At 40.5% G+C, this 16882-nt stretch overlaps 1 protein-coding gene across 3 annotated transcripts in view; it reads right to left on the bottom strand.

Annotated features, from left to right (window-relative positions):
* Nucleotides 1-16882, bottom strand: part of SVEP1 (sushi, von Willebrand factor type A, EGF and pentraxin domain containing 1) — a 128493-nt gene that overhangs the window by 63973 nt on the left and 47638 nt on the right. For 2 of the 3 annotated variants that reach the window (XM_061368809.1, XM_061368810.1), the window contains exons 1-4: nt 4016-4725; nt 3346-3453; nt 2985-3116; nt 1438-1632 (exon numbers count right to left, since the gene is read on the bottom strand). In XM_061368809.1, the coding sequence (XP_061224793.1) occupies nt 1438-1632; nt 2985-3116; nt 3346-3453; nt 4016-4019 (439 nt within the window). In that variant the 5' untranslated portion in view covers nt 4020-4725. Of the gene's footprint in view, nt 1-1437; nt 1633-2984; nt 3117-3345; nt 3454-4015; nt 4726-5603; nt 5723-8392; nt 8591-13329; nt 13510-16882 lie in introns of those variants that run through there. The other variant, XM_061368812.1, reaches the window with a different exon arrangement.

Here is a 16882-nt window from a genome sequence, read left to right as displayed (position 1 = left end):
CCAATGTAAACTTCCCCTGTTTAAGTTTTAACACATTACCCCTTGTCCTACCACTACAGTCCCTAATGAAGAGTTCCTCCTCAGCATCCCTATAGGCCCCCTTCAGATACTGGAAGGCTGCTATGAGGTCTCCACGCAGCCTTCTCTTCTCCAGGCTGAACAGCCCCAACTTTCTCAGCCGATCTTCATATGGGAGGTGCTCCAGTCCCCTGATCATCCTCGTGGCCCTCCTCTGGACTTGTTCCAACAGTTCCATGTCCTTTTATGTTGAGGACACCAGAACTGCACACAATACTCCAAGTGAGGTCTCACAAGAGCAGAATAAAGGGGCAGGATCACCTCCTTCGACCTGCTGGTCACACTCCTTTTGATGCAGCCCAGGATATGGTTGGCTTTCTGGCCTGCAAGTGCACACTGCTGGCTCATGTTCATTTTCTCATCGACCAACACCCCTAAGTCCTTCTGCGCAGGGCTGCTCTGAATCTCTTCTCTGCCAAGCCTGTAGCTGTGCCTGGGATTGCTCTGACCCAGGTATAGGACCTTGCACTTGGCATGGTTAAACTTCATGAGGTTGGTATCAGCCCACCTCACAAGCGTGTCAAGGTCCCTCTGGATGGCATTCCTTCCCTCCAGCATATCAACCGAACCACACAGCTTGGTGTCATCTGCAAACTTGCTGAGGGCACACTCAGTCCCACTGTCCATGTCACCAACAAAGATGTTAAACAAGACCGGTCCCAACACTGATCCCTGAGGGACACCACTCGTAACTGGTCTCCAGCCGGACATTGAGCCATTGACCATAACTCATTGTGTGCGGCCATCCAGCCAGTTCTTTGTCCACCGAGTGGTCCATTCATCAAATTGATGTCTCTCCAATTCAGAGACAAGAATGTCGTGTGGGACAGTATCGAACGCTTTACAAAAATCCAGGTAGATGACATCAACTGCTTTACTGCTGTCCATCAGTTCACCAAAATGTCACCAAGGCTGGAATAATTCCCCAGTTTTGCATGTGTCCACCTCAGACAAAATACAAAATTGCTTCTGATTTGGTGATAATTAGATATGTACGTACAGCATGCACTGTGCATTTGGATCAATGAATTGCAAACACTGTTGAAATTCCCTTTGAAAAGACACTGTTAGTGTTTATAAGCAACCTGTTTCAAATACCAATTCAAAATAATGACAAATCTTGCCTACTTCAGCAGTTTTGCTATTTTGTGATTTCCAGGATTCAAATTCACTGCTAATTTTGTGTTTAAAACAGCACATTTAGGGACTTCCAGGAATTCTTTCACAATAATTGTAACAATTTGGAGGCAGAGAATAGAGAAGATTAAACAGAAGTCATAATTTCTAAGATATTTTCATTTACTTCCTCATTAAACATAGCGCTTGACAAGTTGCAGATTTAGCAACAGTAAGACTTACAAGAGCAGCCAGGCCACTCTGGAGAGTAGGGTGGCTTCCAGACACCATCCTCATAGGCACAATAGTAGTTTGCGCTTGATCCTTCTGACAAGCTATAACCCTCTGCACAGTGCAATGTGCAATTAACTCCCACTTCATCTGATGTGCATATAAAATCACCATTCGCAGGCTCAAAGTAGATTTCACAGGGAGAACCTATGAAAAATACAAAGATTTACAAATTGATAAATGAAGTAAGTAAGCAAAGAGGAAAATAGCACTGATAGGATTTCCAGATGTACCTAGTATCAACCTGATCTTGCCTCTGTTGAGTCTGTGGAAGCATTATTTGTTACTTCCATTAAGGCAGGATCAGGCTACTGCTGAACTAATCTCAAACTCTGCCACTAGAATTTAAGATCTAGCATCACAAAGACTTAAAAAATTGGTATGTATCAGAAATGCAAGACCCGAACCTTTCAGTACTTCTTCTGCAAAGGTGCATGCTGAAGCACTTACTTACTAAAATAATACAAAACATTAAATTTTCACATGAACCTTCATACAATGAATTCTAGTGACCTATACTACATCTTGAATTCTGAAACAAAACATTCTGCACTACTGCAACAACACATGGACTTCTCCAAATCACTTTAGGAGGGACTGACTGCAAAATCTCAGTTACGATTCACTTTACAGGCCAGTTATGAAGGAGACTGTTAACGTCTGAAAACATGTCACAAACACTGAACCACAAAAAGCCTGAGGTGGTGTAGAAGATGAAATCATGCCAATTCCAAGCAAGAAGAACACTGGCTTGTTCTTACTAAGATTTACAGCAAATCAGAATTAGCACATCCATTTGCAACTTACCCTTTCTAAAAGCTACTACCAAAGTTCCAGTCTGCATGACTTTAAAATCTCGTTTCACTAAGATTTTTTTATACAGCTGTTCAACTGAGAGATAGGCACTACATGACAGAGATGAAGTAGAATTTTCATCCTTATTCATTCATCTGCCAAATTGTTGTTTGGCCTTTAAAGAAGAAAGTGAATTGTTGGGAAAAGGTGTCTATGCAATAAACACAAATGCACCAGCATATCTATAAGTATGGACAGCTTCTAAAATCTGAAGAATGTTCTAGTATCTGCTACAATATTTGTAGGTAAATACAGAAGAATTTTCATAAAATTTTCCTTTCTAGCTACAGATTTGAAGTAACACATCAGTAACACCTATTAATTAATTTCATACATCTGTCACTGAGAAAAAAAATGGATCGATTACTCTAAGTTTTACTGCTTAATGAATTACAATTCCAGCACTTTTATACCTAATTTGAATTTATAGGACCACATTCACTGCTGTGCTGCTTCAGTCTTCAGACAATTTATTTGCGAGTACTAACAAATATCTTGTCTGTCTTCATTACTCCAAACCAAAACTGGAATAACTAAATGAAAAAGTGGAGGCTAAATGAAAAAGTGAAGCAGCACTGCATCCTTTATGATGCTCAGTTAAAATAATGCTATATGTTCTTGACCAGAAGACTAAGATAACAAACCTTTGATGACAATGTGGATCTCACATGTCCTGTTATTACCAGAGGGATCCACAGCTGTATATTGAACTGTTGTTTCTCCTTTGGGAAAGAGACTTCCAGGTGCATGAGTCCTAGTGACAGTCAGTGGAGCACCTATGAGAGTTGAAAGACAAACCATCAGTAAGTAAAAGAGGATTCCTGACACCCAACCTTGACAATTGGAGAAGGAAATGATAGCTTGCCTTCCAAATTATGTGTTCTTAAACTAAGTGAGTGAAAAAAAGCTCAAAAAATCCTAAATTCCCATGGGATCCAAGGTAAACAGGTTGCAGTTTTCTAGCCTCCCACTGTTGCGTGCATGTTTTTGGGTGCACCACCTCACCTGAATTGTCTGAAAATTGTGGTTCTTCCCATGTTGCTGGGTACTCATCCTCTACTGTTTGCATGGGTGGTGGAGATCTGCATCTGTCAATTACAGGCGGTTCTGCATCTGCAGAATTTGAAGAGATGGTATGACATTAGCTTACTGAACTGTCACCTCACTCAAATGAAATCTACAATCAGAATAATTCAGGTAAACAGCAGTTTTAAGTTCACAACAGAAGATATAACAGTTAGATGCACATATACATATAACAGCTAGAAATGTAAGCTGCTGCTGTTAGTAGATGGTAAGGAAATGGACAAAACTAATTCTGCTGAAATCATGGTTTCTGCATTCTGTTTGCTTTCTACAGAGCAAACCTTGTTTTAAAAGGACTGCTGAACAGCACAGCTGTCTGACAGAAATACCTGAACAATGATTTGCATCAGCAGTGTGTGGGAACCTTGAAAACTTTATTGGAGTCTTTCAAGAAGAAAAGAAAAAAGTATGATGAAGGCAGTAAGTGACAACACAATAAAGATCAGCAAAGCACTTATGGAGATGGTATTACTCCTGGGCTTATGCCTGCACACATAAAGGCCACAGTGACTCACAGCCTCTTTCTGCACAAAGTTAGAGGGCTTCAACCACAGCAGATTCTTTTCCAGTGATTTTTACCAGCACTTACCCATAACCTTGACACTGAATGTACAGCTTGCTTCATTGCCTGACTTATCAGTCGCTGTGTAAGTAATGGCAACTTCACCAATTGGAAGAACAAATGGTGGTATGAAAGCTGGGGTAACATGAACTGAGACCTTTTATAAGAAAATGTTGTTATTTAGAAAAGACAAAGCTGGTTAGTAATCATGGAACTCATATTTCAAGAAATGGCAACAAAATAGTATCCTTTAACATAACACTTGCTCATTCTTAATGTAAATAGTCTCTTCAAGTAATGAGGGCTGACTTCATATCAGAGTGCCCTGCTCCCCTTCTCTAAACTGCCTTCATTATTTATTCGGGATTTACTCAGTAAGTATTTGGACCTGAACTACTGCAATTTACAGCACTGTGCATTCAGAAAACTCTTGTTTGCCTTACTGCACTGAACACACACTATGGCAGATCAGAACCCACTTTGTCAACCCGCTTTGCTCAACTCTCCAGCTGCAAGAGTAGCAGACCTGGAAGATGAGTAGAGCACACAGTTGTGGGCTGTAAGTATTTACATAGTTAGTTTTAATTTTTATATGCTTGTGCATCAATAGCCCACCGATACTTCAAAATATTCTGGCGCAGCAAAGGAACCCTACATTTGGAGTAAATGACACTTGCATGCTCTCTATGTCTCTTTCATATGCATTAAAACTGTCTTAAGGAAGTTCTCTTTGAAGGAACTAGTTTCATGAGAACAAAGCAGTTTATCTGTCAATTATGGCTTTGACAAACCAGCTACAACTAAGAGCTAAGGCACTTGATTTATAATCTGGTGAATAAACCTGTGCCAGCAGAGCTACAGTACATCACTATGGCTATGCTAGAGCAAAAAATGTGTGAACTTAAAACTCTTTTACTGGAATAGCGCACAGTTTCCAAGTGCAAAGAACTCTGATGTTTGCAGCAAATTAAAAGCACACACAGAGCCACTGTTCCTCTGCTGACTCATGATAAAGCACTCAGTTGCTGTAATTTGATCATGTCTGAGCCTGTAGTAGGGAATGTTACTCTCCATGAAACAGCTCTGGAGCAAGTTTTCCTTGTATAACTCCATTTCCGGACCTCTGATACCCATAGTAGCCAAAGGCCCATGTCTGAATCTTGCAGTGGATAGGAAAATAAGATTTTTTTTTCTCACTTAGTAAGCTGAAACAAAATTTTGCTATCACAGTATGTTCTTGTTAGCCTTTTGAATTAATGAACTGGTTTACTTCCTTCTGAGAAGAGTTTATTAAACTTCTTCACATTCTAAGAGCTCATTTTTAAAGCAGCTGTCTACATTTTATAAACAAGGGCACATTCTTTCTTTTGACCACATAAATTAACCATACACTATTTTATGTACTTAAATACCATGCACAATGTCCTGTGACTGCACAACCCTACCCAAGACAAAAAATGCTGAATTCTCAAGGCACAAACTTTTCAGCAGATTTTTCTTGTACTCCTGCTCATCAGAAGAAAGAAAATCTAGTGGAACATAAAATCAGCTTGAAATAGCTAACTAAAGCTATATAAAGACTAACTTCAGTACAAATGTATAGATTTTAGCTTGCCTCATTTCCAGAGTTATCCTCAGCTGTTGGAACCTGCCAGCTGACATTAGCAGAGTTATGATGCTCCAGAGTCTCAGTCTCAATATCTTCTGGACAGTGGATCCGAGGAGCTTCAATATCTGATCCAGAAAAAGACAAACTAGTTTTATATGTGGGATTATAGAAATAAAACATCTATGATAGCTAGACTGTAACTTGTTATAAACACTGTTTTTTGTGCTGCCTAGAATATAAGCCCAAATATTCTTTCAAACTTCCTGTCTCTGCCCCTTTTCAATTCTTGCCTACAGGCTCAATTCTTGCCTACAGGCTCACACGTAAACAATAACTTCTCCTGGGAAAGAGACTAGTTTTTGCTGTATTTTTTCTACATCAATGAGCACAATGAAACTCTGGTTTCTACATGCAACCATAAATCAAGGAATAAGTAAGACAGAATTAATTGGTTTCGTTATTCATCTCTTTATTACATACATATACTCATTAAAAAGGAGTGGCTTCTCTATCCTTTCACTGCCCACACAGCTGGCACGTTTCTGGAAATCTGTGTATTAAAAAGGTATTTGTGACATGATCTATATACTAGGAACTGGACAGTAATCATAGAATCACAGAATAGTTAGGGTTGGAAAGGACCTTCAGATCATCAAGTTCCAATCCCCTGCCACGGGCAGGGACACCTCGCACTAAACCATATCACCCAAGGCTCTGTCCAGCCTGGCCTTGAACACTGCCAGGGATGCAGCATTCACAACCTCCATGGGCAACCCATTCCAGTGCCTCACCACCCTCACAGGAAAGAATTTCCTCCTTATATCCAACCTAAACTTCCCCTGTTTAAGTTTTAACTCTCAATTTCCCTGGTGCACAGTGTGTAACTGGCTTCAAACACAGTGGCAAGATTTCTGTCAGCAGCTGCTGGAAACATTCCTTAATAAAGTGCTGCTACAAGGTGTTATGTAGGACAGAGTCCTCTTGTGACATATGTGACAATGCTTGATGGTTTCAAAGGACTGGTGGTACAATATGGGTAACATCACCATGAACATTTAAGCCTCAAGTCTCTTAGACAAACTTAAGAGTACTTCATTTCCCTGGCACAGGGCCTCCCAAAACATATGTGGTCAGGTTATTTTATTACTGTGGTGTTATTTGATAAATGGTTTCTAGACTCATGAGACAAAGATGCATTCAGCTCTGAACTCATCTATGCCCAGGAGACTTTAAAACAACTCAGAACTGGTATCGCTTATATTTTTATTACCACATAGTTCCAGTAAAGACATAACTCAGGCAATTAAACTCTGTAATTAAGAGTGCAAAGCAATAAATACAAGTGATTTTGCCTTCCTTTGAACTCATTCTGATGAAATTTTTATTAGAAATGCACTCTTTTAAATAACTACCAGTTATGGTTCACACTCCCGTGACCACAGTGCTCAGGCTGGGGCAAATTCCATTGAAAAGTGAAATTCCGTAGAAAGACTAATAAATAACTCAAAAAGAAAATGGTTATTTTGAACTGGCCAAATATGCTGGCAGCAAAATAAAGACAGACAATAACAAGAATGAAAGCAACTGAAATGCAACTATTAATTTTTTATAGAGTAGAATAACCTTCACTGTTTCTTGGTGCCTCTTATTTTAGGGTTTTATGCACTGGCAGTATCAAAAAATCTTGAACCTAAGCCATGATGCTTTATCTTGGTCCAAACACTTCAGCTTGTAGCCTTGTGCTGGGATCCCATTAAATATTAAACACTGTGGTCTGGCACAGGTTTACACAAAAGATTCAGAAAAACAATGTTATACATCACAGAGTAGGAAATAATACGTTTAAATAGAGGTATAAAATCTTCCTGGCCATTAGAGAGAAAAAAGTTCCCAACTTAGTTTCTGCAGTGACCTGGCATGATGACTGCTGTAACTGTTTTCTGTACTGTTCTTTCATTCAGTGGCTGGTAAGGGCCCCAGTTTGGGGTGGCAGCATTAGTTCTAGGAGCACAATAGTTCATGAAGAGGTGAACAGCATATCTGCAGGCAAAACGCACCTTTGCTTCTATCCTCCTATAATCCAAAGACAAACTCCTTCCAACTCAGTGTGTATGTAAGGGGATAAATAACTTTTCTAGAAGAGGTGGGTAAACATGGCAGAACCATACTCAAATGTACATCACCATCTTCTGCCCATCTTTATACCCTGTGCAATTGTGTTAGCCAATTTCGGCCTAAATGCTATTGTACTACTGCTCAGGGCATGTCAACAGCCATAGTCAGTTCAAAGACAACTGAAATGAACCACCCCTTTATAGTCTGTCAGCCAGGATTTACACAGCATTTACAAATTTGCTCCAGCAACAGGACTTATATAAACCTGTGCTAAACCAGTAGCAGTATTATTATAACTGCTGTTTTAGTAGGAGCATGGGTTCCACATTGACTGCCTTAACATAAGCTCTTTCACTTCTACTCTGAAATTTCAAATCTACCTGTACATCATGCCTTTTAGCAGGCAGTTTCCCAACAACAGATTTACGAGATGGATCCCAGGAGAGACAGTTAATGATGAGCACTATAAGACGGTACTTCAGCAACCTATGAATTCCACATTTTTACCCCAGATTACAGGTAAATCTGACAGCCAAGCTATAACAGTATAGGCAACCCTTCTTACAGCCTCTTTAAATCATGGTTTCCACAGTTCAGACCTTTTCTCACTATTATTTGCTGTGTGTTTCCCTTCAATCCTGCACACGTGTAAACAGAAATGATTTTGTGTTGGTCTCTACCTTTGCACAGAGCCTCCTGGATGTTTGCACTCCATCTCCCAAATGAAATGCACCTTAGCTCTTCTCTAGCTCCAGATAAGATGAATCCTTGGGGACAGCTCAGCTGGCACACAGTCCCAGAAATGGCAGGTTCCAGCCCACATCTGGGAGGGAAAACCATTACACCTGCTGGTTTCTGGAGGATAGGGCAACGCTTTTCTACAAGAGACCAATAGAACATGTCTTTTAACTGACATACACAGAGCATACAGTAGAAAAAATCAGCAAATAAAGTCATATGGCAACTCAGAGGGAACAGAAAATAAACAGAGTTTTAAGAGTTTGCAGGCACAATGAGTGTTTCAAAACAGTAAGAACTGTCAAAGCTTTCTACACCAGCACTGACTTAACTAAACAGCATGCAGGAGATCAGGTCTTCTGTATTCTTCCTTGTGCTTTTCACTGGGACAGAAACATGGTATTTTTCATGGACCTCCACTACATCTTACTATCTGTTTAGTTTTTACTAGTGGTTTTTTTTTTCTCTCTCTTTTTTACAGCTTCACCTCTTGTGGTTGCTTTGTAGCTGCATTTCCTTGCCTGCTATGGAAACCAGACCTCCATAGCAGTAAAGAGGTAGTAGTCGTATATCTGTTGCCTTCTACAGCTTTTACACTGTCTCTTGAAACAAGAAGAAGAGAAAAAAAAAACACACCCTGCCATGAGCTCACTGTAAGTTAGGAACACAGTGTGTGATTCTGCCTACCTCATTCCAAACAGAATGAAATTTGGTTTGTTCTTGACTGTGTTCAACCCAGATGCAAGGACTGAGGGTGGCTGAAAAGTGTTTCATTATTTATAACTAATGAGAAGACTTGTAACTCTATTTAGCTAGTCAGTGAAGAAAGCATACATGTAATTATACAAAGGGCAGATAAAAAACAACACAACCCAGCTGCAGAAGGGAAAACTATTTCTTAGCAATGGTTTGATGACACAGAAGTGGTTCACATTCAGAATCCTTCACTTCTCTTTCCTCTCCTTTCCCAAGATACCCAGTAAGTAACTGAAAACTGGTTTTTCTGCATCAAACAAAGTTTAAAGAGTTTAAGTGTTCTAAATATTTCCTGCCTTTAAACTCTCAATACTGGAATTGTGTATGAAATCCAACCAGTTAATAACTGCATTTCATTTCAACAGGATGCAAAGATCAAATATTAACACATTTGTTCACTTCAGGAATACACTGTTTGCTCCAATAGAAAAAAACCCACCCATCTTCAACAGAAAAAGCCTTCAAAACCTAGCTTTTGGTTGCTCACCACAGGAAGGAATTGACAAATAGCAGAAGAATCAGCAACTGGGAAAACAGTATTTGAAAAGATAATCTAAAAGCATTAAAGTGTATACTAGTCAGGGAAGATGTAGCAGAAAGGCTGTGAAAGGTGTAAACATGAAAACGAGAGAAAACTGCCGCTCTCTGGGAAGTAGTAACAGCCCTCCTGGTTGAGATGTTTCCAGCTATACTAGCAAAACACTAGTAGAGCATAATCCTGAAACGTCTGACGAACATTCAGGATAATCTTTGGTATAGCTAGCCTGAAGGAATATTTTAAGTGGGAGAGTTTTTTTGGCAGAAAAAAATAAATAGTGTTTTTAAGCATTTTTATATTCACTTAATTTCAGAGTTTGATTAAACTGACCCAGAAAGACTGGACTTCATGAGTATCAGAGTGATGTCTGTGATATTAGTCATATGGACAGGGAATGAAGAGAGAGGAAAAAAGTACTTCTAAGGAGAGACAACAATCTGCTTTCATCTGCAACTGCCTGTGATGAGCCACAACACTATTATAAGTCTTAACATCAAGAGGAACTTCAATATGGTAACAAATGAAAAGATTACCAAGAACCAGTACAAGCTGGGGGCTGACCTACTACAGAGCAGTTCAGCTGAGAAGGACCTGGCAATATTGGTGGACGATAAGTTGAGTATGAACTCGCAGTACGCTCTTGTGGCCAAGAGGGCCAATAGTATCCTGGAGTCCATTGGGAGGAGTGTGGCCAGCAGGCTGAGGGAGGTCATCGTCCCCCTCTGCTTGATGCTGGTGAGGCCACATCTGGAGTGCTGTGCCCAGTTTTGGGTTCCTCAGTACAAGAAAGACAAAAAGCTACTGCAGAGGGTCCAGTGGAGGCCCACAGGTATGATGAGAGGTCCGGAGCACCTCTTTTAAGAGAAGAGATTGTGGGAACTGGCCTTTTCAGTCTAGAGAAGACTGGGGGGGGGGGGGGGGGGGGGGGTTCATTAATGCATATAAATACCTCAAAAGCAGGCATCAAGAAGATGGTACCAGACTTCTTACAGTGATGTCCAGTGACAGGACAAGAAGCAATTGGCATAAACTAAAACACAAGAAGTTGTGCAACAACATGAGGAAGAACTTTACGTTGAGGGTAGCAGAGCACTGGAACAGGCTGCCCAGGTGAGGTGTAGGGTCTCCCTCTATGAAGACATTTGAAAACTGCCTGGGTTGGAATAGATGATCTCCAGAGGTCCCTTCCAGCCCTAATGTCTCTGTGAAATATGCTTTTTTCCTTCAAGAACCCTTTTGCAAGCACAGTGTTTCAGGCAAAGAATTGGTCACCTGTAATTGGAAGTGTGGAGTAGTAATTCTTTCAACACTAGGTGGCATCAACACTCTGGATGCCATCTGTATTTTCACCTCTCTTCGCTAAACGCTGAATAAAGCAAGAAGAATAGCATCTTGTAAAATTCATTCATTTTAACGTGCTGGATATTAATATTTTGCCAGCGGGGAAGAACATGACTGCAGATTTATTTTTCAAATTGAATAGATGGCAAAGCTTCCCTTTTTAGCAGGTATTTTGTTTGTAAGCCACCTTCAATATATGTAGGCTATTCAAAAGGAACTCGCTCCTAACAGCATCTTGCATGAAAAATATAAAAATTAAAAAAATTTATAACAGCCAAACTTGCATTAACTTCCAGCCCCTTGGAAAAAAAGATGCATATGACAATAGATCTCACAGAAGTGACTGTAAACAATCCAGGTTATGTATGTACAGTGTCAGTTACAGTTACAGCTGGTTGTAGCAGTTTTACTGGGCTAACTTTCAAACACAGTAAACTTCGCACTGATGGGCAGCTGAACTGAAAAGCATTCAGAAAAAGAGCTAGGAGAGTACCCCAAGGTACAAAAAAATCTGTTTCAAGGTAAGAAACTGAACCCAATTCCACTTGGTTTTTCTAACAGAAGGGTAGGAAATGAATAAATTATCAATTTTGAATGCCTAAATACAGCAGAATTTCTGTTCTCTTTTTTGTAGTAAATGATAAATAATAGCTAGCATATATTCAGACTAAAACTAAAGAAAGAATACTCCATGATAATGATGAACATTCAGAAAACTAGAACAAAGGTTAGTTTTTGATTATGACATGCTAGTCCTCTGTTTTGCATCCTTCCCTAAACAAAAGTAAACGCATCTATATTGAACAAGAATCTCAGCAAAATTGTTCTGAGTCACAACAAGAAGCAGCAGAGAGGTTTTCCAGTTAGCACTCTTCCTTCAGTGACAATGAACGGTAACTTTTATACTAGATTTTCAGACTCAGCAAAAATAAGCCATTGCCACGGGTAATCCAGGAATGAAGGTATTATTGCATGATGTGAAAAAAAAACTTCTGGTACAGATTAGAGCTGGATTTTACTAATCAAAATGCTAAGCTAGGAAGGATGACTTCAAATGATGAATACAGTTAATCTTCCAATTATAATCTTCCAACAGGATTTCAGGATCCCTTCCTTTTGAAGTTAATTGAACTTTTTCCACTGACTTCAACAGAATTAAGATTAGGATCTCTTAAGAAACTCTCCAGATAAATTAATATTTTTGGAATATTTCAATAATTTTGGAGAACATATCTACAGTTAGAAATTTATTCTTGTGTCACAAAGTCCACATTTTTAAGCCTGCAGTAAAACAGTAAAAAACAGCCAAAGGTTCAAGCCAAGCCACCCTGGTGGCATCAAATTTACTGGACCCATCTGACATACACTTTACCCTGATTTTAGTAAACACTGGATCAGCTTCTGAATTGCTGGGCTTTAAGCTTGCTTTTTGTTTTTGCAGTCTACATGTGGAAGTGTTTCAACTGTCCCTGGCAGTGTTCAAGGCCAGATTGGATGGGGCTTTGAGCAACCTGATCTAGTGGAAGCTGTCCCTGCCCACAGCAGGGGGTTAGAATTAGACTATCTCTAAGGTCCCTTCCTACCCAAACTATTCAATGATTCAACGATTCATTCCTCTTACTGTTTAAAGTTAATTTAATACCTGACACTAGTCTTAAATTGATACTTGTTAAATTTACAATCCTTTATTTCTGGAACAGCAACATATGCTTACCTATCCCTGCACAGCTGGTGTGACCTCTGAATCCTGACTTAGAAGTGCTGAGTGCCTAACTTGCCTTTTATTTCCTGCTGGGAGTTCAGCAAAAGTGACAACTGCCAGGTCCCTACTTAGCACTCACAGTGCCCGGCTAATGTAACTTAGACCTTGTCTAGAGGTCACCTGTAGCTTTAAGATAATAACTCAAACCCCTGATTGTTCATATTCACTCATTAGTATTCACTTACAACTTGCATGTTTCCTACAACACATTGTGTGACAGTGTCTTAACACCCACCAGATGCAACCACCTTTTAGCTATCAGCATTCTACGATGGACTTCAGTGATATCTGTCCACTTTCTCCATTAATAAATCCCTTTGCCCCTCCCCACCTTCTAAAACCTATGTAAAACATCCACAGACAAATTCTCGTTCCTATTTTAGCTTCACCAGATATTAAAATAGGGAGTTTCTCACTTGTGACAGCATGTCAGAGAAGGTGCCACCCTAATATAAACAGACGGAATGTGACCAGATACATACCCACACACTTTGGCTCCTTTGAGTCCCACTGTGAGGTTCCCTGGCAGATGAGTTTGGCATTTCCTTCTATTTCATAGCCCTCATTGCAGGTCACAAAACATACTGTTTTATAGGAGATGTCAGCTGTTGAACAATTAATGTGTGCATTTTCAGGAGTCCGAAGTCTGGGACACGTTCGAACTGCAAAGGAGAAAAAAAACCCAAACACCAGATCACTCTGAAGCGCCAAGAATCAGTAGAGTTACACTAGTCTGCCTGGATTTCAGGGGTGGGACAGGTAATCGCTTGTACACTGGCTGCAGTAGTTTGTACAGATTTAGGGAACTGGGCTGCAACAGGGCTGAATTTTTCAGTGGCTTGATGCCTTCCTCTTCCTGAAATGGTCTTACACAGCATGTATGAGGTTGGGCACACACCTCTAAGCTCACCTAAATTCTGATGCAAGCCCAGATTAAAAATCTAACTGTGCTTAGAAATGTTCCTAGCCACTGAAGGCATCTGGCACAGTGTGTGGCCTGCGTTAGTAATGTCTATCAGCCTTCAAAAGTGAGCAGCTGCAGGCGAATGGAATCCTGTGGAAAAGTGCATGTCTTTGGAAGTTTCTAATCCCCCAGCCATGCCTCAAAGTTCTTTGGGGGATTTCCAACTGGCTGAGTGCAAAGGGAGGGGAAGAGGCTAAGCACTTATTAACGAGGGAGGTGATTGTGTCCCAGCGCTCAAGAACTCAGGAGCTTTCAGGCACTCTGGAGTGTATTGATGTAGATATGGACATGTGTGTCTCCACAGATCAGAACAGCAGACATTCATCATGGTGGGAGGAAAAAGAGAGAGGAAGGAATACAAGGCATTCATAGACAACTGGACCATGAGAGATGACAAGGAACAAATAAGGCTGTTGCTGAGATAAAAGAGGCCCTTTCAGGTGACTGGCTCCCCATGGAGGCAGTCCTGGCGGCTGCTCAGCACAAAGGCCCTTCTGCCATGTTTCACAAACACTGAAAGCACTGTGATGCCAAGGACAAACCCAGTCCTGTGCATATATGTGCATACAGAAAGGGAAGTGGAGAGCATAGAGGGTGATCCACAGATTATGATTTCGTTACTGAATCCTGATGTTGCAATTTAACAGAAAGCTACACTGTAATTAAGATTGATCCCAAAACAGCTGAATGATAGAAGAAAAAATTAGTAGCACTGGTACGGCTTGGATTTATATTCTTTGTTTCAGTGTCATAGCTTCAGACTCTTCTACTAGGACCTTCCTCTGCACTGCCTCCATCTCTCCTACTCTTAAGTCAGTACCTCATACTTTTGCCTTTGTCCCTTCCCTCCAGACAAGACGTGAACTACATACACATTGCCTGGCCCTTGGCTTCCTAGAACATCTAAGCTGTACACAACTACTGTCTGGCCATGACTATGTGATGATGATAAATGTATAATAACCTGGTGACAGCAAGGCCAAATGTGTAGATGACTGCTGGGGTTGTAGTACACCTTTTCCTTCAATAATTCATGCCTCTCTTTGGTAACCAGCTACTGATTTTCCAAAACCAGTGGAAAAGTCATGTAGTTGAAACCAGTGCTAGCCGAATCCAGCAGATACCACTCAGTATGCTCAACAGGCATAAGGGGAAGCGAAACACACATAGTCAAATAGTGTGACTGCTCAAAAATGTAATCAAGAAGGCTGCAGTTTCCCAAACTCCATTCTCCCTGGACTGCTTTCCACAGCTTCTGTTGACCTCGCTAGCAAGAAGGAAAGCTCTGGTGAGGGTGGCTTTAGAGATCTGCATGACTCCTCCACTGTGGTTTCAGATGCCAATTTTACCAATTAAGCCATCCTGGCTGCTGCTGAGTAGGAGGCAAACCTCAAGCTCCTCTCCAGATGCACTCAAAAGTAAAGCAACTTGGCAACTTGCCTTTTCCCAGTAGTTGTTTACTCTGCACACTGGAGACAGGACATGCCTACAACGGGACACACAGACTGAACAGATCACTCTATGTCCTCAAACTAACAAATGGACAGAGATGCCCTGAGTGCTCCTTCAAATAAAGCCCAGCTGTATAAGTGCCAGTAACTGTGCACCCCTCAAAGCCACAAAAAACACAGGTTAAATAGCATCTCTTTTGAAAAAAGCTATAGTGGCACCAGAGTTGAAAGAACAGTCAATAGCAAACCCTATCTATATTGGATAGGAAAGAAAGAAAGAAAGCAAGCCATTCAGATGCACCCAATATATCTTTGCATTACCACTGCCTCACGTTTACTCTCTGAAAGTACTGTTCCTCTTGTTCTTGTACATACATAGGCATCTCCTGGGAAGTGCCTTTAAGAGTCTAAAAAAGATCCTGAAACTTCTAGAAAAGATCTTGAAAGATCTTGATACTTGAGGCATTCTGAGCTTCAGAGCCGCTTCCTAATATGCTTTATCTTAACTGCAGTAGAGTGAGTAAGAAAGACATTTTTTCCAGCTGAATCACACATGCTTTATACAGAAGATAATAGGATTTCTCTTTTAAGACTTCTATGGGAGCCTTTAATACTCAGTCTGTGGTAAACATTGTGGCATTTTGGAGGAAGTCTGAATGAATTAAGAACATCAAGGAGGCTCTCATCAATGTTAATGTACCTACAGAGGAGGCACTCCCTTCCACTACCTGGTAAGTCTAGCCACCTCTTCTGGAAGGCCTGCATACCTGTAGTGCTCCTGCCTTCACAGCGTTTCAATGTGCAGGCTCATTTAGTATCGCAGTATAGCCTTGGCAGAAGCCTGTAATTGAGCGCATATTATCTCCTGTTATGGTTCCATGCATTAAATGCAAAACCGTCCTTTTGTCAATAATGCATTTTTCATGACCAAGAAATATTTCCGTAAAGCCAGTGAAAACAACAACAGTATAATTCTGCTTGCTCTGGGTTTTCTCCTAATACATTTTTCTGGATTAAATACACTCTCTGTGGTTGTTTATTTCATGAGTCACTGTTAATTGCATGACATGACTTCATTAATCACTTTCCAATAGCACAGCAGATTTTAGCTAGCAGAACAGAGGAGTGTTTAATGTCAAAATCCTAAGCAGTGCAAAGGGTTTTCCTTCACTTTCCTTCCTAATTTAAGTGATAAAACACTCCTGAGATTAACAAGATGGCTATAAACTGTGCCTTTGATCTTGTTCCCTTTCACAGTCTAAGTAAATTGAAACTAGCAGATCCAGCACATGTAAAGGTGGGATTTTTTTTTTTTTTTTAATTTATTGGAAGTCTTCAGTATGATGGAGAATGGCACAAGACAAGCAAAAAATATATAATTTCAGTGCCCTAAATGACATCAACATCAAGACAGTATCTCAAGGCAGAATTTTCTATTCCCTCACCTTCCAGGCAAAATCGTGCATCAACCCCCAGGAAGTGAATATTTTAAAATGCTTCAGAGAGTTTTCCATTTTCTTCCACTTCTCTAGAGAGAGTGAAGACGAAAGATCCTTTCCCTGTGGCTGGCGGCAGCTTTCCCTAGGTTTTTTGCACTGGAGGCTACTGTGTGATAAGCAT

This window comes from Neopsephotus bourkii, unplaced genomic scaffold (genome assembly GCF_033783945.1).
Source record: "Neopsephotus bourkii isolate Nb327-2 ecotype Australia unplaced genomic scaffold, CSIRO-AGI_Nbou_v1 NB_1447, whole genome shotgun sequence".
Lineage (NCBI taxonomy): Eukaryota > Metazoa > Chordata > Aves > Psittaciformes > Psittacidae > Neopsephotus > Neopsephotus bourkii.
Note: the sequence above shows the minus strand (reverse complement) of the source record. Positions and strands in the feature narration are given on the sequence as shown.